This window comes from Mytilus californianus, unplaced genomic scaffold, assembly GCF_021869535.1.
Source record: "Mytilus californianus isolate M0D057914Y unplaced genomic scaffold, xbMytCali1.0.p SCAF_8, whole genome shotgun sequence".
Taxonomy (NCBI): domain Eukaryota; kingdom Metazoa; phylum Mollusca; class Bivalvia; order Mytilida; family Mytilidae; genus Mytilus; species Mytilus californianus.
This window is the reverse complement of record NW_026262734.1, coordinates 46,171,833-46,194,446: the sequence shown is the minus strand read 5'-3', so window position 1 is coordinate 46,194,446 and position 22,614 is coordinate 46,171,833. Positions and strand designations below refer to the sequence as shown.

At 34.0% G+C, this 22,614-nt stretch overlaps 1 protein-coding gene across 3 annotated transcripts in view; it reads right to left on the bottom strand.

The window, feature by feature from the left end:
* Positions 1-22,614, bottom strand: part of LOC127711126 (uncharacterized) — a 46,633-nt gene that overhangs the window by 15,687 nt on the left and 8,332 nt on the right. For 2 of the 3 annotated variants that reach the window (XM_052217077.1, XM_052217075.1), the window contains exons 9-18: positions 22,184-22,362; positions 20,362-20,505; positions 18,178-18,339; positions 17,447-17,562; positions 12,341-12,470; positions 7,833-8,115; positions 7,104-7,148; positions 4,925-5,128; positions 3,463-3,697; positions 2,711-2,873 (exon numbers count right to left, since the gene is read on the bottom strand). In XM_052217077.1, coding sequence (XP_052073037.1) covers positions 2,711-2,873; positions 3,463-3,697; positions 4,925-5,128; positions 7,104-7,148; positions 7,833-8,115; positions 12,341-12,470; positions 17,447-17,562; positions 18,178-18,339; positions 20,362-20,505; positions 22,184-22,362 — 1,661 coding nt within the window. The remainder of the gene's footprint in view (positions 1-2,710; positions 2,874-3,462; positions 3,698-4,924; positions 5,129-7,103; positions 7,149-7,832; positions 8,116-12,340; positions 12,471-17,446; positions 17,563-18,177; positions 18,340-20,361; positions 20,506-22,183; positions 22,363-22,614) is intronic. The other variant, XM_052217076.1, reaches the window with a different exon arrangement.

Genomic DNA, 22,614 nt, shown 5'->3' with positions numbered 1-22,614 from the left:
AGTGTTTGGATATTTCTGAAATTGTACTACAAGGTTCCATATCACAAAGGGAAAGCTGGAATTGAGTTTGGGGGTAATTGCCCGAAACGTTTAGGAATTGGGGGCCAAAAAGGGGCCAAAAATAAGCATTTTTCTAGTTTCCAGACAATAACTTGTGTTCAAGTGTATGGATCTCTCTGAAATTGTACTGCAAGGTACCATACCACAAAGGGAAGGCTGGGATTGAGTTTGGGGGTGATGAATCATAAGGGGGTTCAAAAAATTTGGGGGGGGAGATTTTTTTTTTTTTTTTTTTCTTTTTTTCCTTTTTTTTTTCTTTTAAAATTTTCCATTTTAAGTTGATTATTTCTGATTTATATTTAAAAGCAAATAATAATGATATGGTAGGAGATACACACCAAACAGGATGTGTAAATTATTATATAATAAGTATTGTGCAATAGCAAGAAATTTTCAATTGCACAGTATTGCACAATAGCAAGAAATCTTCAATTGCACAGTATTGCGCAATAGCAAGAAATCTTCAATTGCACAGTATTGCGCAATAGCAAGAAATATCCAATAGCACAATATTGCGCAATAGCAAGAAATTGTCAATTGTACAGTATTGCGCAATAGCAAGAAATATTCAATTGCACAGTGTTGTGCAAAAGAAGATACTTCGTATAAATTGCTTATTTCTTGATCAATTTCAATGGGGTTTTATTCTTGAATTCTTGGGGTTCTTTAATATGCTGAATCTAACTGTGTATTAAGTTTTTGGATTTTGGGCCCCGTTTTTAAATTGGTCCACATTGAGGTCCAAAGGGTCCAAAATTTAACTTTGTTTGATTTCATCAAAAATTGAATTATTGGGGTTCTTTGATATGCCGAATCTAACCGTGTATTTAGATTTTTAATTTGGGGTCCCGTTTTTTAAATTGGTCTACATTAAGGTCCAAAGGGTCCAAAATTAAACTTAATTTGATTTTAACAAAAATTGAATTCTTGGGGTTCTTTGATATGCTGAATCTAAACATGTGTTTAGATTTTTGATTATGGGCCCAGTTTTCAAGTTGGTCCAAGTTGGGGTCCAAAATTAAACTTTGTTTGATTTCAACAAAAATTGAATATATGGGGTTATTTGATATGCAAAATCTAAACATGTATTTAGATTTTAGATTTTTGGCCCAGTTTTCAAGTTGGTCCAAATTGGGGTCCAAAATTAAACTTTGTTTGATTTCAACAAAAATTGAATATATGGGGTTCTTTGATATGCTGAATCTTACCATGTATTTAGATTTTTTATTTGTGGGCCTGCTATCAAATTGGTTCATATTGAGGTCAAAAGGGTCCAAAATTAAACTTTGTTTGATTTCATAAAAAATTGAATTATTGGGGTTCTTTGATATGCCAAATCTAACTGTGTATTTAGATTTTTAATTTTGGGTCCTGTTTTTTAAATTGGTCTACATTAAGGTCCAAAGGGTCCAAAATTAAACTTAGTTTGATTTTAACAAAAATTGAATTTTTGGGGTTCTTTGATATGCTGAATCTAAACATGTGTTTAGATTTTTAATTATGGGACCAGTTTTCAAGTTGGTCCAAGTTGGGGTCCAAAATTAAACTTTGTTTGATTTCAACAAAAATTGAATATATGGGGTTCTTTGATATGCTGAATCTAAACATGTATTTAGATTTTAGATTTTTGGCCCAGTTTTCAAGTTGGTCCAAATTGGGGTCCAAAATTAAACTTTGTTTGATTTCAACAAAAATTGAATATATGGGGTTCTTTGATATGCTGAATCTTACCATGTATTTAGATTTTTTATTTGTGGGCCCGCTATCAAATTGGTTCATATTGAGGTCAAAAGGGTCCAAAATTAAACTTTGTTTGATTTCATCAAAAATTGAATAATTGGGGTTCTTTGATATGCCAAATCTAACCGTGTTTTTAGATTTTTAATTTTGGGTCCCGTTTTTTAAATTTGTCTACATTAAGGTCCAAAGGGTCCAAAATTAAACTTAGTTTGATTTTAACAAAAATTGAATTCTTCGGGTACTTTGATATGCTGAATCTAAACATGTGTTTAGATTTTTGATTATGGGACCAGTTTTCAAGTTTGTCCAAGTTGGGGTCCAAAATTAAACTTTGTTTGATTTCAACAAAAATTGAATATATGGGGTTCTTTGATATGCTGAATCTAACCATGTATTTTGATTTTGGACATTGGACCATAATAGGTAAATTAAAAAAATTGAAGTTCTTAGACCACATTCTTTCTGTGTCAGAAACCTATGCTGTGTCAAATATTTAATCACAATCCAAATTCAGAGCTGTATCAAGCTTGAATGTTGTGTCCATACTTGCCCCAACTGTTCAGGGTTCGACCTCTGCGGTCGTATCAAGCTGCGCCCAGCGAAGCATTTTATTTAATTTTAGTTCCTTTTACGAAAGATATATGAAAATTTGAAATTCCCTCAAATTAACGTGAAGAAAGTATAATGCAAACATCCTGGGAACAGTTCTGCATTTGACATACCGCAAACATCCACCAGAAAATATCGCAAACATCCCCCAGAAAATGGTAAGAGTCACAGATGATACGTTGAAAACTCCAAATTCAAAACTTTTTCTAAGGACTTCAATGGCAAAATGTACCCAACTACATACATAAAGTTACTGATTAAGGAGTCATTAATGTTGAGATAAAAAATCTTGTTTTTTTACCTTCACAATGGATGAATTATCAGTAATAAATCTAACACCATCAATATAAAGATCAAATGCCTGGTTTTTAGCTGTGGGTGTTTCATTCCTTTCATTAGCTACATCAGGTTTATATTCTACCCATGGACTATCATCATCCTGAAACCTTATCCTTGGTTTATCCCTGCAATAAAAGACATGTCAATAACATTTTTGGAATCTTTTCCAAGGTCATGATATCTGTTACTATGAAGATTATGACTACAGCAGATCAAACCATTAACATTAGCCAAAGTACAATAAAATCAGAAATTTGTGCATACATTTTATTATTGTGATTATTGAAATATGGACACAGATGTAAGATCAGAAAATGCTGCATACAGAGAAGCTACCAAAATTTAAAATTCAAGTTTTTTTTTTAGATGTCTATCCAGTCACAATTTTCGCAATAATAAAAACATAATATCAACTTCTGAATTTATAATAATAATAGTGTCATTTCATTTAAAGTAAAAGAATAATGCATACCATACTATAAAATAGTAGTAATTTCTTTTTAAACAACAAACTATTTACCTTGGAGCTTAGTGAACGCTGATTATCAATTTTCAACTGATGTATGTAGTTATATCAACAGGTTCTTTCATGGGTTTATATTGAAATTTTGAACATCTTTCACAAGCATGATACATTCTGCATGTTTCCCATTGTTGTGATGTTCAGCATATGAAAGAAAGAAAAATATAATTCCCTGACATTGAAATACAAACCTTGGTTTAGGTTTAGGACTTTCTTTGGTTCTAGGCTGTGGATGTGGACTTCCCTTTTTGGGTTGTGGTCTCGGACTAGGTTTGGGACTGTAGGTTGGGCTATGTCTTGTATCAGCAGGTGGGACCTGTAAAGGCATTGCAGCAGGAAGGCCTGGTGGGCGTGCCCTGTCAGGTGGTTCCTCTCTTGGGTCATAAACCATAACCAACAGCTCAGAATGATATCCAAGGATGGCATCTGCAAATAGATATTAAATACAAATGAATTATTTACAAGGCAAAATTTTAAGATAAAATAAGCTTTTCTTTTTTAAATAAACTGTTAATAAACACTTTACTTTTAATTTCTGAATTTTTCGTGTACCATATTTCTCTCATACCTTTTTTATTGACAATAAACTGTTATCACAGAGATATGTCTCGCCTTTTTGTAATTTTGATAATGCAAATGTTGAAATTAAAATAGCAATACTTTAACATGTAAGTTATGCAAATATTCAAAGTCGATGAACCATGACTGAAGGTACATGGCTAAACAATCTCCATGGAATGAGATGTGCCAATGCTAATACAACTGCATACCAAATACCATTGACTTATTATAAGTCGTTCCCTTTAAACAAACCTAAACACAAACATTAACTTGTAAACTATGTAAAAGTTTCAAAGTCAATGAACCATGATCAGGGGTGGGGCTATATAATCTCCATGGAAACAATACTTGCAAATGCCAAGAAATTTGCATACCAAATATCATTGACTTAACATTAGCAGTTCATCTTAAACTGATCTAATCACAAACTAATACATGTAAACTAAGCAAAAGTTTCAAAGTAAATAGACCATGACTGAGGGGGCTGGGCCAAATATTCTCAATGTAAATGAGATGTGCTAATGCTTATACAACTGAACACCAATTAACATTGGCCTACCACTAATGGTTCCCCTTGAACTGACCTAATCACAAACTAATACATGTTAACTTAGCAAAATTATCAAAGTCTATAGACCATGCCTAAGGGGGTGGAGTCAAATAATCTCCAAAGAAATGAGATATGCCAATGCTTATACAACTGCATACCAAATACCATTGACCTACCACTAGTGGTTCCCCATAAGTTGACCTAATCACAAACTAATACATGTAAGCTATGAAAAGTTTCAAAGGCAATAGACCTTGACTGAGGGGGCGGGGCCAAATAATCTCTATGGTAATGAGATGTGCCAATGCTAATACAACTGCATACCAAATATCATTGACCTACCACTAGTGGTTCAGCATGAACTAGACCTAATCACAAACTAATACACTGTTGAAGCTGCTGTAGCCGCCGCCACCCATGCCGGAAACAGCATACCTATGTCTCGCTTTTTGACTCCGTCAAGGCGAGACAGAGTCTCTTTGAGGAGATGGATGTATTTAGAAGCAATAAATAAACAACAACTTTACTATATTTTCTCCTACCTTCAGTATTTACAGGTACCGTAGGAGAAGATGGATGTGTTGAAACTTCTGGAACATCTCCAGGATGTAGTGTCAACTTAAAATCTCCATTCTGTAGTAACCAGTGAATGTCTATAGAATCTATAGAATCTCTGCCTCCTCTTGGATTATGAGCATCACGCTGGAACAAATGCACTCTCGCCCAACCTACTGGGAGGGCTGATCCTATATTAAAGAAAGTGATTTGTTACTGCATAGTTAAATCCTTTAAGAACTACTGATTAAAGTTATTTTTTTACCTGTTACCTTTAAAACCTAGCAAAGGTTGTTTCATCTGAGAATTATTTTAGAATTACATGGTAGGAGTAAGTATTTACTTTAGCTCCTCCCCCACATTTTGTTTTACATTATTATGTAAGTTCAAAACTCAGGGAAAATACATATTTTCAATTATAATTGAAATACCTTCAATATGTCAAACACGTCATATCATGTATAATGGAAATAGGCCTGATCTGATTTCTTAATTTCAGCAGTTTGCTTAAATTTAAATTATATTAAATGGGTAGGAATCAAAATCAAAAGTATAAGAAGCTTAGAAACATAGTAATTTCTGACTGATCATGTCTGTATCAAGTAAGGAATATGACAGTCAATAATCAATCATTAAAACGATAAACATTTGAAAAATCTGACATTTGAAAAATCTGTTCTCATATTTTTAAAAGTAACACAATTGGGCGTCACAGAATCTGCTAACCCTACAGGGGCACTTGTGGTCTTGTTTCTCTTTTCGTGTGTTTTTTGTTCTTGTCATGGCGTTGGCAGTTTTTCTTAGACTTATAAGTTTTTAATGTAGTCTTTGTCTCTTCCCCCCCCCCCCCCCCCCCACCCCCCTTTTTTGAAACTAGACAGTAAACAAGGGCATTGATAACTTTTTAAGCATTCTGGGGAAGTGCCTTTCATCATTAATATTTTTGTGGTTTGTGAAATTATTGTTGGTTTGAACGGTTTTGACTTCCTTGTTTTAAGATGAACACCTTCGTAATGAATAGAAAATAAGCATTCCGTAGGGTACAAAATTTCCTACTTCATCGGAACTAAAAGTTCAGGAAAATTGGTATCCCATGAACAGTTATACTTTCACAGTAGCACACAAAGTTAAGTGTATTGATATTCTCTACTTTTATATATCAGTGCTTTTTACTTATAATAGCATGTATAATATATATGTATAATAGAATTTTGTATACAATAACAAGAATACATGGCTGCTATATACACAGACCACTGACTTTGCACAATGCAGCATAAAAAGACAACAACAAAGCTAGGAATATATTTGTTAACAGGCTATATGCAATTTGCATATATAATAATAGCTATACAATTATAAAATACATGAATAAGAAATACAGTTCATTTGATAAATAAACAAGAAAATTAGTAAAATACACAAACATTTCAAGGATGTATTGTATTTATATTGGTGGTAATTCCGGACCTGCCAACTTGTCAAAATCTCTGATTTTAAGCACAAGAGGACCTAATGACATACACATGTCATTCATGTACTTAATTAGAACATCTACATGTATGGTTTTGAATGAGTAAACATGTGTTCAAATGTAATTTTGTTCTCCTCTGAATGCTTTTTTTAAGTATTTAGTCTAAATAATGGAGTATTATAAAGGTCAGGTCAACACCTCTCATTGGGGATATCCGCCATAAAGTGGGAAAGTTGGCAGGTACGTTCAGAGTTATAGACTGGATCAAGACAGTTTGTAACCTTGACTTATTCAAGAAATATAAAGAAATAGTTTAATTAATCGTCACATTGTTTACATTTTCTGTTTTAAATTTCATTTCCTCGTTCAACTTTATGTTTAAAGAATCAGATTTTATATCCTAAACCAACATCAAAATGTTTTTACTTTCTTTCATCTATAGTTCTTCTTGTCTAAATCACCATCTATTTTATCATTTAGTAACACAGGATAAATAATTAGCAAACATTACATGTATATCAAATATATTTTAAAGTATTAAATTGAAACCAAGTAAAGAATGAAAATTAATTAAAACCACACTATTACATTAAACATGCATGTAAGCACAAAATATAAGCTACATGTAGTCCCACCATGGATATATGGTTTTCCCCAAGCATAAATATAGTATGGAATGTGATATGTTATACCTCTTTGTTTACCATTATCTGCATAAGGTGGAGTTAACCTGGGTTCTTCAGGAAATAAGGCATATTTGGAAATTAATAAGCAAAGTTAAACTAAAGAGATATCATGTTATTGAGAATTCTGAATCAAATTCTTAGGAAAAGGTTAATTGTACATCATACAATTGGAAAACGCTGATTTAACTATCATCATACATTTTTTACTTTCTAATAAAATAAATATTAAAACAGGGAATATGCAGAAATTTCAATTTATAAAGTAAGCACCCATTACAAAAATGTCCTGGTTGATACATGCATTTGATCAAAAGTGTACTGAAGGCTTTGAAATTATCATAACCCTGAGATCTTTTTAAAAATATGTTTACATCTGTTTTACCTAGAGCAATTTTTGATAATACACTAAGCATATTCAATACCAGATTGAAAAAAATATTTCTAACTCATCTTTCCTTAAAATACGAAATATGATCCAAAATATTTCAATGTTTTTTTCAACACTTTCTACATCCACATTTGCATCATTAACACTACAGACAAAACTGTTTTTCACACGTGAAATCTCTAATTCACCAGCTTTAAGCGTTAGTTTTTGCTTAAAGTATAACCATAAATTTGACAAGAATGCTTTTTAACAGTTCCGCAAAATCATTATAAAAATAAGATGTGGTATGATTGCCAATGAGACACCTATCCACCAGAGACCAATTGACATAAATATACAGAACTTACTTTGTGCAAATGTTCCAGGTTTTGTATATTCAACTTTTAACATACAATATGGGTTAGCACCAAGTTCCTTTTCAACATCATATTCTGCAATGTCTAAATTTTCAAACAGGAATTTTTCATCAAGATAGTAAATCTCATAAACAGTGTTGCCATAATTATCCTTTTCTATGTCCAATGCAATGGCATCTTTAAGTGACATTCTGGTACGTAGACGAACACTTCCAAAGTAGGCAGTAACATTTAATTTCAAATATTTGGCATCAATATTAGCAACCCATGGCTCCTGCAGAAAATCACATAAAGCTTGAGAAAAATTAGACATAATTGTAAAATCTTAATACAATATTGTTTAGGTTGATGTTGCTGGCAAAAAATGGAAAGTAATCTGATATAAGTACAAAAATCTGTAAAGAAAACAAATTTCCTTCAAATATAAAAATTCTCATTTTTTTATCCACTTCATCCCAAATCATTGGTATAAATAACTTTCTTTCTTGCAGCTGGTCAATTCGACATTTCAGAATTTAAAGGACTATGGGGTTACTTCATTGTTCGTACCCCAAAATGAAAACAATGTCACGACATTGAATGAATTTCCATTGTTTAGGACCTTGTCATTCAATGAAAACATTTCGGTATACGCTTGTGAAAATATTACCCAGAATGCATTAGATTCCGAAACAGCAAATTCTGCATTGTATTTTCAGATTTCATTAAGAGCTGGTTCAAAAGATAAAAGATGTTGAAACCACTAGTGCTCATGAGGAATTCAGGAAAATATGATCATCTGTAAGAAACTATGTTAAGGACTGGTCCAATAAAACATACATGGTACCCAGGAAAGGTAATAGAAAACTGAGTTACCACCCATAGAAGCAATTTTGTTGACCTGCATATATTTTAAACTTGTACAGCATAATATCTCACACCAAACCGTAGTTTCAAATTCAAGTTGCCTTGCCTGGGTCCAATGAATGTTTTATTGGAACAGCCCTTAGATGGAATAAGCTTTTGTGTAAATAACTTCTTGTTACATCTTTAGGAGACCAGTCAGAACAAATAAGCAGTCAATGCTCACTCCCCTAATGTTTTGATGATGGATGGCTGTTTAATGTCCAGTGGTAAATTAAATATATATTTAGGACGAGAACATGTTAATGTGATATGAATACAAACACTGCTTTGTACATGACCAACACGCTGAGTCAGATTTTTAACATGCTAGTTCAGAAGATAAAAGTCTGCAAGAAGACATGTCACTTACTGGAGACATTATTCTATCAGACACAAATACAGGGAGAAAACTGGTAATAAAAAAATTGGTAAATAAAAATAATAAAAACAACTAGAGGCTCCCAAGAGCCTGTGTCGCTCACCTGATTATATTTTGGTTTTGGAAATCATGTAAAAATAGATTAAAATCATAACAGATACCTTAATAATGATTGAGGCCAAATTTGGTTTAATATTGGCCTAGTAATTTAATCAAAAGCAGAAGACTTTTGTAAAGTTTACAGAAATTACCAATAAATTCATTGAAATTGTAATAAATGACTTTATAAGGACAATGACAAATCAGCTACAAAGTAGCAACACTTGGTCAGCACCTCAAAAGAAACATGCATACCATGTTTGGTTTCAATCCATTAAGCAGTTTTCTAGATGAAGACATTTCTATATATTTCCCATAGGGTCTTTGTTAAACTAAGTCCCCCATTGGCAGCCATCATGGTTGATGGATTTGCTACAAAGTATCAACACTTGGTCAGCACCTCATAAGGAACATTCATGCCATGTTTGGTTTCATTCCATTCAGTGGTTCTCTAAAAGAAGACATTTGTATATATTTCCCATAGGGTCCTATGTTAAACTAAGTCCCTCTATGGCGGCCATCTTGGATGATGGATAGGCTTCAAAGTAACAACACTTGGTCAGCACCTCATAAGGAACATTCATCAGTGTTTTCTCCCCAGGCCGTTTTAGCGTCCCTCTATGGCGGCCATCTTGGATGATGGATAGGCTTCAAAGTAACAACACTTGGTCAGCATCTCATAAGGAACATTCATCAGTGTTCTCCCCAGGCCGTTTTAGCGTCGCGGTACCGCGACGCTATATTTTTTCCCGTGATGCTATAATAATTTCCGCGACGCTATAATTATTTTGAGGATGCTATTTTTCTTGTTTCTATATCGTAAATCCATGTCCTAAATTTTGAACTTTCATCTAATTACCGCCTATGATCATAAAAATTATATCACCTTTAAGTGTAATCCCTTCAAATCGGACAATTGAGGCATTTAAGAGTGATTAAATAGGTGTTAATTGCCCTTTGGGTGATAACTGTTTGGATACGAATACCCCAAGCTGACACTTGTGACATGATTAATACCACGTGGTCTGTCTGCAATCGCAAATTAAGACATGGAAAAAATGTAATCATACAACAATTCGAAATCTACCTTTTGCATTACGGAAATTCAAAGATACGAACGATTTTTCTCTTTAAAAATGAGGTTTGGTCGTTTATTTTTACAACTTTCATAAAATTACTTTTTCTCTTCCGCCGGTACTACTTGTTAATCGAGAGCGAACATATCGGTTTTGGGCTAAATAAGTTGGCTTAAGTTTATGTTTCATCCATTTAATACATCAAAAGCGTCACATTCGTTCCCAATCTCTTGTCAAACATTGTTTATTTTCGTTAATTTTTCTTCGGCCGCCATTGACTACTTTTGTGTAAACTACCGATCGGAACCGGACCGGATATGACAAAAATCCGCATTTTTACAATAATAACTACAGATGCACAAATGGCACAGCAGACAGAAAAAATATACCAAAAAGAGAAAACTATGCATTAACAGACTATTTGTTAGATAACTTTGTTAAAAATATCTATCACCTTGATATAAAGAAAGAACTGGGACTAATTCATTGAGTACCATCAGAGACATATATACACATGTGTATATATGTCTCTGGTACCATGAAACTGAGACTACTATAACACAGTGTTATAGTAGTCTCAGCATGAAACAATGAATTTTTAGACATGAAAATTTTTTTTTAATTGAAATTTTATTGCTATATGATACTTTCTCTTTTTTTACTTGATATTTAGTATTGTATATATATAAAGGTTGCACTATAATAAACCATTCACTCATTCATTTAGTTGGGTAGGTAGGGTAAATAGAACCAGAGACATATATTGTATTATATGTCTCTGCTAGAAGCCTAGAACCACACATATATTGTTATATGGCCCAAGAGGAAAACAATAATTCTGTACAATAACTATAAATGAATATAGAAAACATAAACTGAAACAACTGTTATCATGGTTATATTTTAATTGTATTCTCAGTTATGAATTGAACAATATAAACATATATACCATAAAAATAGAAATAGAGCATCACCGCAACGCGACAAATGACATTGAAAAAAATACAGTTTATTTTTTTTCGCCAAATGTGATGCTATCCAAAATATCTGGGGAGAACACTGATTCATGCCATGTTTGGTTTCATACCATTCAGTGGTTCTCTAAAAGAAGACATTTGGATGTATTGTCCATAGGGTCCTATGTTAAACGAAGTCCCCTGATGGCAGCCATCCTGAATGATTGATCGCCTACAAAGTTACAACACTTGGTCAGCACCTCATAAGGAACATTCATGCCATGTTTTATTTCATTCCATTTAGTGGTTCTCTAAAAGAAGACATTTGTATGTATTTCCCTTAGGGTCCTATGTTAAACTAAGTCCCCCTCTGGCGGCCATCTTGGATGATGGATCGGCTTCAAAGTAACAACACTTGGTCAGCACCTCATAAGGAACATTCATGCTGTTTGGTTTCATTCCATTCAGTGGTTCTCTAAAAGAAGACATTTGTATGAATTGTCCATAGGGTCCCATGTTAAACTAAGTCCCCCGCTGGCAGTCATCTTGAATGATTGATCGCCTACAAAGTTACAACACTTGGTCAGCACCTCATAAGGAACATTCATGCCATGTTTTATTTCATTCCATTTATTGGTTCTCTAAAAGAAGACATTTGTATGTATTTGCCTTAGGGTCCTATGTTAAACTAATTCCCCCTCTGGCGGCCATCTTGGATGATGGATCGGCTTCAAAGTAACAACGCTTGATCAGCACCTCATAAGGAACATTCATGCCATGTTTGGTTTCATTCCATTTAGTGGTTCTCTAAAAGAGGGCAATTGTATGTATTGTCCCTAGGGTCCTATGTTAAAGGAAGTCCCTTGCTGGCAGCCATCTTGGATGATGGATCAGCTACAGAGTAACTACACTTGGTCAATACCTCATAAGGAACATTCATGCCATGTTTGGTTTCATTCCATTCAGTGGTTCTCTAAAGGAAGTTCAAAATGTAAAAAGTTAACAACGAGGACAACGACGACGGACGCCTATTGAGGAGAAAAGTTCACTTGGCCCTTCGGGCCAGGTGAGCTAATAAAAACAGTAAAAGTTGTGAATACTTACCCTTTCAATGATCTCAGAAGGTATTACTAACTTCAAGACTAAACATTTAAGACCAACTGATGGTAACAACCCAGGTAAAGAAGGTGTCATTGGGGCTGATGGTAACTGACTCATTCTGGAAACACCTGGTCTGAAAATATATACAAAAATTGTAAGGCATGAACAATATCTTTCAGTACTAAATAACTAAATATACAGTCATTCTGATCAGTAGTATTGGAGAAATTTGTGACAAAACTATTCATTGCACACATGAATAAATGGACAGAATAAGGAACTAGAGGCTCCCAAGAGCCTGTGTCGCTTACCTGATTCTACTTTGGTTTTGGAAATCATGTAAAAGTAGATTAAAATCATAACATATACCCTAATAATAATTGAGGCCAAATTTGGTTTAATATTGGTCCCATAATTAAATCAAAAGCAGAAAACTTTTGTAAAGTTTAAAGAAATTACCAATAAATTCATTGAAATTGTAGAAAATGACTGTATAAGGACAATGACATATCAGCTACAAAGTAACAACACTTGGTCAGTATCTCAAAAGAAACATTCATATCATGTTTGGTTTCAATCCATTAATAAAATTGAGAATGGAAATGGGGAATGTGTCAAAGAGACAACAACCCGACCATAGAACAGACAACAGCAGAAGGTCACCAACAGGTCTTCAATGCAACGAGAAATTCCCGCACCCGGAGGCGTCCTTCAGCTGGCCCCTAAACAAATATATATACTAGTTCAGTGATAATGAACGCCATACTAAACTCCAAATTGTACACAAGAAACTAAAATTAAAAATAATACAAGACTGACAAAGGCTAGAGGCTCCTGACTTGGGACAGGCGCAAAAATGCGGCGGGGTTAAACATGTTTATGAGATCTCAACCCTCCCCCTATACCTCTAGCCAATGTAGAAAAGTAAACGCATAACAATACGCACATTAAAATTCAGTTCAAGAGAAGTCCGAGTCTGATGTCAGAAGATGTAACCAAAGAAAATAAACAAAATGACAATAATACATAAATAACAACAGACTACTAGCAGTTAACTGACATGCCAGCTCCAGACTTCAATTAAACTGATTGAAAGATTATGTCTTCATCATATGAATATCAGGCACAATCCTTCCCGTTAGGGGTTTAGTATCATACCATCATAACATATATGAGAAGAACATAACCCGTGTCATGCCAACAACTGGTTTTTAAATAAATGTGTTAGTGCCGATGCAAAGACCCTATAAGTGAATCAATATTAACGCCAAAATATGCAATCTTTAATGACCTGACAACAGTATCGTAACTATATCCCTTCTTAATAAGTCTATTTAAAGGTTTTGTTAGCTTCAGAGGTGAATACTGACATTTTTGTGCTTTATAAAGAATATTTCCATAAAAAATTGGATGTGAAATACCTGAACGTATAAGAAGTCTGCATGTTGAGCTATATTTACGAATGATGTCCTTATACCGAAAACTATTAAAAAACTAAAATTAAGCAGTTTTCTAGAAGAAGACATTTTTATATATTTCCCATAGGGTCCTTTGTTAAGCTAAGTCCCCTGTTGGCAGCCATCTTGGTTGATGGATTTGCTACAAAGTAACAACACTTGGTCAGCACCTCAAAAGGAACATTCATGCCATGTTTGGTTTCATTCCATTCAGTGGTTCTTCAAAAGAAGACTTTTGTATGTATTTCACTTGGGTCCTTTGATAAACTAAGTTCCCCACTGACGCCATCTTGGATGATTGATTGGCTACAAAGTAACAACACTTGGCCAGCACCTCATTAGGAACATTCATGTCATGTTTGGTTTCATTCCATTCAGTGGTTCTCTAACAGAAAACATTTGTATATATTTCCCATAGGGTCCTATGTTAAATTAAGTCCCCGCTGGCGGCCATCTTGGATGATTGATTGCCTACAAAGTTACAACACTTGGTCAGCACCTCATAAGGAACATTCATGCCATGTTTTATTTCATTCCATTTAGTGGTTCTTTAAAAGAAGACATTTGTATGTATTTCCCATAGGGTCATATGTTAAACTAAGTCCCCTGCTGGCGGCAATCTTGGATGATGGATCGCCTTCAAAGTAACAACACTTGGTCAGCACCTCATAAGGAACAGTTATGCCATGTTTTTTTTCATTCCATTCAGTGATTCTCTAAAAGAAGACATTTGTAAATATTTCCCATAGGGTCCTATGTTAAACTAAGTCCCCTGCTGGCAGCCATCTTGGATTATGGATCGACAACAATTGGTCAGCACCTCATAAGGAACATTCATGCCATGTTTGGATTCATTCCATTCAGTGGTTCTCTAAAAGAAGACATTTGTAAATATTTCCCATAGGGTCCTATGTTAAACTAAGTCCCCTGCTGGCAGCCATCTTGGATTATGGATCGACAACAATTGGTCAGCACCTCATAAGGAACATTCATGCCATGTTTGGATTCATTCCATTCAGTGGTTCTCTAAAAGAAGACATTTGTATGTATTTCCCATAGGGTCCTATGTTAAACTAAGTCCCCCGCTGGCGGCCATCTTGGATGATTGATCAGCTTCAAAGTAACAGCACTTGGTCAGCATCTCATAAGGAACATTCATGCCATGTTTGGTTTCATTCCATTCAGTGGTTCTGTAAAAGAAGACATTTGTATGTATTTCCCATAGGGTCCTATGTTAAAATAAGTCCCCTGCTGGCGACCATCTTGGATTATGGATCGACTTCAAAGTAACAACACTTGGTCAGCACCCCATAAGGAACATTCATGCCATGTTTGGTTTCCTTCCATTCAGTGGTTCTCTAGAAGAAGTTCAAAATGTAACAAGTTAACGACGACAACGACGACAATGATGACAACGGACGCTGAGTGATGAGATAAGCTCACTTGGCCCTTCGGACCAGGTGAGCTAAAAAGGTGATTGCCATATAGTCCCTTCTTCTAATAAAATGCTCCGCAGGGCGCAGCTTGATACGACCGCAGAGGTCGAACCCTGAACAGTTGGGGGAAGTATGGACACAACATTCAAGCTTGATACAGCTTTGGATTTGGATTGTGATTAAATATTTGACACAGCATAGGTTTCTAACACAGATTGAATGTGGTCTAAGAACTATAAAATTTTGAATTGGACATTCACCTATTATGGTCCAATATCCAAAATCTAAATACATGGTTAGATTCAGCATATCAAAGAACCCCAAGAATTCAATTTTTGATGAAATCAAACAAAGTTTAATTTCGGACCCTTTTGACCTCAATGTGGACAAAGTTGATAACGGGGCCCAAAAATCAAAAATCTAAATACATGGTTAGATTCAGAATATCAAAGAACCCCATATATTCAATTTTTGTTGAAATCAAACAAAGTTTAATTTTGGACCCCGATTTGGACCAACTTGAAAACTGGGCCCATAATCAAAAATCTAAATACATGTTTAGATTCAGCATATCAAAGAACCCTAAGAATTCAATTTTTGTTAAAATCAAACTAAGTTTAATTTTGGACCCTTTGGACCTTAATGTAGACCAATTTGAAAACGGAACCAAAATTTAAGAATCTAAATACACAGTTAGATTCGGCATATCAAAGAACCCCAATAATTCAATTTTTGATGAAATCAAACAAAGTTTAATTTTGGACCCTTTGGACCTCAATGTGGACCAATTTAAAAACGGGGCCCAAAATCCAAAAACTAAATACACGGTTATATTCAGCATATTAAAGAACCCCATGAAATCAAGAATAAAACCCCATTGAAATTGGTCAAGAAATAAGCAATTTATAGGAAGTATCTTCTTTTGCACAATCCTGTGCTATTAAATATTTCTTGCTATTGCGCAATACTGTACAATTGACAATTTCTTGCTATTGCGCAATATTGTGCTATTGGATATTTCTTGCTATTGCGCAATACTGTGCAATTGAAGATTTCTTGCTATTGCGCAATACTGTGCAATTGAAGATTTCTTGCTATTGTGCAATACTGTGCAATTGAAAATTTCTTGCTATTGCACAATACTTATTATATAATAATTTACACATCCTGTTTGGTGTGTATCTCCTACCATATCATTATTATTTGATTTTAAATATAAATCAGAAATAACCAACTTAAAATGGAAAATTTTAAAAGAAACAAAAAAGGAAAAAAAAATAAATCCCCCCCAAAATTTTTTGAACCCCCATTATGATTCATCACCCCCAAACTCAATCCCAGCCTTCCCTTTGTGGTATGGTACCTTGCAGTACAATTTCAGAGAGATCCATACACTTGAACACAAGTTATTGTCTGGAAACTAGAAAAAAATGTGTTTTTTGGCCCCTTTTTGGCCCCAAATTCCTAAACGTTTAGGGCAATTACCCCCAAACTCAAACCCAGCTTTCCCTTTGTGATATGGAACCTTGTAGTACAATTTCAGAAAGATCCATACACTTACACACAAGTTATTGTCATGAAACTAGAAAAATGCTTGTTTTTTGCCCCTTTTTTGGCCCCTAATTCCTAAAATTTGGAGGCAATTACCCCCAAAATCAATCCCAGCATTCCTTTAGTGATATGGAACCTTGTGGTACAATGTCAGAGAGATCCATACACTAACACACAAGTTATGTCTGGAAGTTACAAAAATGCTTATTTTTGGCCCCTTTTTGGCCCCTAATTCCTTTACTGTTATTACCATAACCCCCAAAATCAATCCCAACCTTCCTTTTGTGGTATTGAACCTTGTGGTAAAATTTCATAAAGATCCATTCACTTAAACTAAAGTTAGAGTGCGAAAACCAATGTGTCTTCGGACGACGCCGGACGACGACGACGACGACGACGACGACGACCCGGACGACGACGCCGGACGACGACGACGCCAACGTCATACCAATATACGACCACAAAAATTTGTTTGCGGTCGTATAAAAAGCTCAGCAGCTTAAGCTTTACTTTGTAAGAAACTTATTTTAGATTTACCACAGGAGCAATTTGGAGCAAGATACTTTTTCTAAAGTACCTATTGATAAAGTTAAAATTGAATTGGACACTCTCAAGTACATTAGAGAGCATGCGTAAATATTTGGTGTAACTTTTTTGTTACTTACTGTATTCGTCTTCTGTTGAGATAAGGGACCTCCATTAGATCTTTGCCACTTTCTAAATGGATCCATGCCATTTGAATATCTACCGTGTATAACTTGCTTGGCTCAAAAAGGAATACCTGAATTGCAAAAATAACTTACTTTTAAATCTTTAAAATCAAAGTATTAAGCCATTTTGTCATTTACAAACTTAAGAATTTAACAAATTGTTATTTTTGTGTTACTTTTTACAGTAAAAAAACAACATGCTATTAAGTGAATATACACACAATGGACAATAAAATGTCTATTGAATTCTTTGGCAGATCATGAGGGAAATTTTCAGTGCTGGGAACCCCTTTCTTAGGAAATGTTTTAAAATTGATGAAAATAGGATCTGAACTCCCTTTCCCGGGTAGATCCAGCTAGAGGCCTCCTTCAAAAAATATCTAAATCAGTACTTGAACTGTTGATTGAACCTGCTTTATATGTCACTCTATGACATTATATTTCAGATAAAAAAATATGTTTAAACATTTACAGCAGAATATCTAGTATACATTTTTGTTTAAGACTTAAATTGTACAGGTTTCTATGTATAGATGATGTTTCATTGTATAACCACTTTCTTAATTTCACCACGGACTGATATTCCGTCATCTAATTTCTTTTAAAAATCCAATTGAAATGAGTTTAATAACACCTTGCTAATCTATAATAGGAAAACTTTCAGTATAATAATGTTATTTAAGAACCTCTTTCATGGTTTTGTAATCTCTAGCCTCCATGAACTTGTATCTTAGAAGCTCTACCAAGGCCAGACTGAAGTTCTTCAGGACACTGTCGCTCCAATTCTGCATAAATAGCTGGTCCCATACATACATTACTCCAGGTGTATCTAACACACTCACAAACCCCTTAAATATATACACATGTAAGGAATAATTCATGGAACACATAACTCTGATGAAGATTTTAATAAGAGTAGCATTATCAATGAACAAAATTATCTCCAAAACAATATATGGAAAATTAAGATGGTCACACATCCCAGGATTACAAATGTTGAAATCAAATGGGACCTTTCAGGCATTCTCATTAGGCCCTCATTTTATTTCTATCATTGGAAAAATTAAATGAAACTGTTAGAAGCACAATATAATTCTTGCTTAACATTAAATGTTCTTTTCATCTGATTTAAATGTAGTCTGAAGAATATAAAAACACAGTTGCTTCAATGGTCCAAAAGCCCATCTTTGTTCAGAAAGTGAAAGCAGTACATCCTATTTGAATCCATACTAAGATTCCATGCTTTCAATAATGTTTGCTGCAATAATTCATTCATGGATTAATGGAAGTTTATATTATTATTAATAGTTAACATAACAATTCCAGCAATAATCAAAACGCATATATCAGTATAATTTAACAGTATCTAATTGAGAATAATCATAACAAGAGGCTGTCAGAGTGACAGCAAACCGGATTTTCCTGCATGAAAATGATATTTGCAAATCTGGACCCCCCAAACAGGATCAAGTAAAAAAAATATATACCGGTATAGCATTCAGAAAATTAGATTATACAGAATAGCAAACAAACCTACCACAAAAATCTTCAAACAATTTACCAACGAAAAAAAAAAAAAAAAATCCAAAATATCATTTATCATTAATACAATGTATTCTAAAAATCTATACAACTTATCTGTAATTATCTTCAAAATGTCTAATAACGAACAGTAAATTTCAAACTATATTTATATTGTCCTACAGAGCTTATCATCAACAACACTTAGGAAACACAAATTTTTCAAATAAATCTGTCACTCCAATTATAATTGTGTGATTGATAATTACCACATGCTTTGTTATCATAAAAACACTTAGTGTTATCAAACTTTATATATCCCAATATTTTTTCTTTCATTTGTCACAAACTAATATCTTCAACTTATCTATCAATGTCAACAACTTTATCTACACAATGTAATATAATGAAATATATCCTTTAATAAAAACAGATTATTATCTAATGAAAATGATATTTGCAAATCTGGACCCCCAAACAGGATCAAGTAAAAATTAAACATTAACACACCCAACAAAAATAAAATACCACATAACAACTGTGACATCTACCTTCAAAACACACATGACTTACAAAAAAATAGTTATAAAGAAATTTTTGACAACTCCTCACTAAAATCAATTGAACAGATACAATCATTGATAGACTATCTTATCCATATACTTATTAATTACACCATTTCTGTTCAAAGGGAAATAACTCAAAATAAAAACAAGAATGTGTCCTTAGTACCCGGATGCCCCACTCGCACTATCATTTTCTATGTTCAGTGGACCATGAAATTGGGGTCAAAACTCTAATTTGGCATTAAAATTAGAAAGATCATATCATAGGGAACATGTGTACTAAGTTTCAAGTTGATTGGACTTCAACTTAATCAAAAGCTACCTCGAACAAAAACTTTAACCTAAAGTGACCAAAAACTTTAACCTGAAGCGGGACAGACAGACGGACGAACGAACGGACGGAAGAACAGACGTACAGACCGAAAAACATGATGCCACTAGGTGGGGCATAATAAATCATATAATAAATATCACTTTTCCTTACTGAAAGGTCTACAACTCAACAACAAGAAAAGCTAAAATCTTGAAAATTGAACTTGACCTTCATTTAGTCACAAGAAACAACATATCTAAATTTGAAAAGATTTTGTCAAAGAGTTTTCATGTTAATGAATGGACACTGTTTGGCAGCCGCTTGCCCGCCGTACATCCCCAAATCAATAACCGATTTTTCCTTTGAAAATCTGGTTAAAAATTGAATTCACCGACCCAATCCACATTCTGCAAATAATGAGAGGATCAGCCAATAATTGGAGTCACTATTTTATAATTATACGTAATTACCTCCCCTATCCACCGTCTGAAGAAAACAAGTGGGTCAGCCAGTAATTCAGTAGTAATATTTTCTTCTCGTTTACTTCCTGGAGTAGCCTTCAGGAGTTCCTCAGCCTTTGCTTTCTCGATACTGATCAACTGATGCAGAAATTCCTGTCATTATAGAAATATAATTTGTTTTCAATTTATTTTGGATAATTGTATTTCAATACAATAAATTTTTCATCAGAAATAGTATGCACAAAATGTACATGAATGTTAATATGATAAGTGAAAGAGCTTAAACATTCAACTGATCAAATTCTTTATTGTCACATTTCCCCATTCTGATAAACTATCTAGCAATGTTTAATACAATGGTATTCCAAGTGTAACTATAATGTTAAAGTGGGCTAGTGAACATTTAATGTTTTTTTTTATAGCTGACTATGCGGTATGGGTTTTGCTCATTGTTGAAGGTCGTAAGGTTACCTATAGTTGTTAATTTCTGTGTCATTTGGTCTCTTGTGGAGAGTTGTCTCATTGGCAATTATACCACATCTTCTTATTTTTAGTATTTGTCTGTGAAGAAGAAAATACAGCACATAATATAACTTCTATCAAATTCATATAATGTAAATTAATGTTGGAATTTTTGAAGAATGAACCAATATCAGAGATTAATTATTGCGATATTAGCAAATCCTGCGTACAAATAATGCTATCAGAATTTAAAATGCAAGTTTTTATTTTTCTGAATTTACAATATTCTAGTAATACAGCTTGTATAGTGAAACTAGATATCATTGAGATGGGAGCCATCTCTGTGTGCCCCGCTGTGAATAATGTGTGGTAAAAAATTTGTATCTTTATCATTTGACATGGGGTTGTCAACTGAAACCAAAGTTTTTGACCTTGACCTTTGACCTAGGAAGTTGTACATAAATTATGACACACCCTCTGGTGTTGGTTTATAAAAATGTCAAGTATAAACTTTGAAATCATAACGGTTCTCAAGATATAGAGCGTACACGATCTTTACCATAGGACATGGGGTTGTCAACTAAAACCAAAGTTTTTGACATTGACTTTTGACCTAGTAAGTTGTACATAATTTATGACACACCCTCTGGTGTTGGTTTATATACATGGCAAGTATAAACTTTGAAATCATAACGGTTCTCAAGATATAGAGCGGACACGATCTTTATCATAGGACATGGGGTTGTCAACTAAAACCAAAGTTTTTGACCTTGACCTTTGACCTAGGAAGTTGTACATACATTATGACACACCCTCTGGTGTTGGTTAATATACATGTCAAGTATAAACTTTGAAATCATAACGGTTCTCTAGATATAGAGCGGACACAATTTGTTACGGACGGACGGACAGACGGATGGACGGAGACGGACTGATCACTATAGGGCGGCCGCCATTCGGCGGGGCCCTAATCAAAAATGTATAATGATATCTTGCTTTTATTGATCTATTCATAGATCTTTGATTAACCATCCAGTGGCAAATATTACATGCATATTCAGGATAATATCATAGGAATATACCCTGTTCTGTACTAGACTTATGCATTGATTCTGGTTCACATGGTAATGTTTAGCAGGAAAGATATGTTATGTTTCATGGACATTCCAATGCTTGGCATAGAAATGTAGCAAGTATCAATTTTAAGTCTTTCCTTTGACTGGGTTAGTGAGCAAGCACATTACATCCATCTCTCATGACAAACATGCAGCCCTGATACTACTAAGAAGGTTTGCTTTTATTAAACTTGACACTTGGTGTTACTATAGTTTATTAGGCAAGTATAAAGATTGGGTAAAAGATTACATACCTTTTTGTTGACCTTGACATTTGTTGTTGCTATGGATTTCAGATGAGTATAAAGGTCAGGATCAGTTAACATCATTGTATTCATGACTTGCTCTGCTATAGCAAACACCTGAGGCCAGGTGGGAAAACAGCTGGAGTTTAAAAGATCTAAGTACATGGCAACTTCGTATACATGTTCTCCTGTAAAAATACAAATATATACTGAAATACCGCTAAATTGACAACACTTAGGGAAACTGTAACTTTTATTGGACCAATAAAAGTTGCAGTTTAATTAAGTGTTGATGTCAATTTAGCGGTATTTAATTTTTTTTTAATCTGACAACCCTGCATACCATCTGGTATCCACTTAAGGGAACTCTACCAGCACGAAATTTAGGCGGTGTTGGTTCAACAGTTCTTTATTTCTTTAAATATATACTGAGTAAAAAA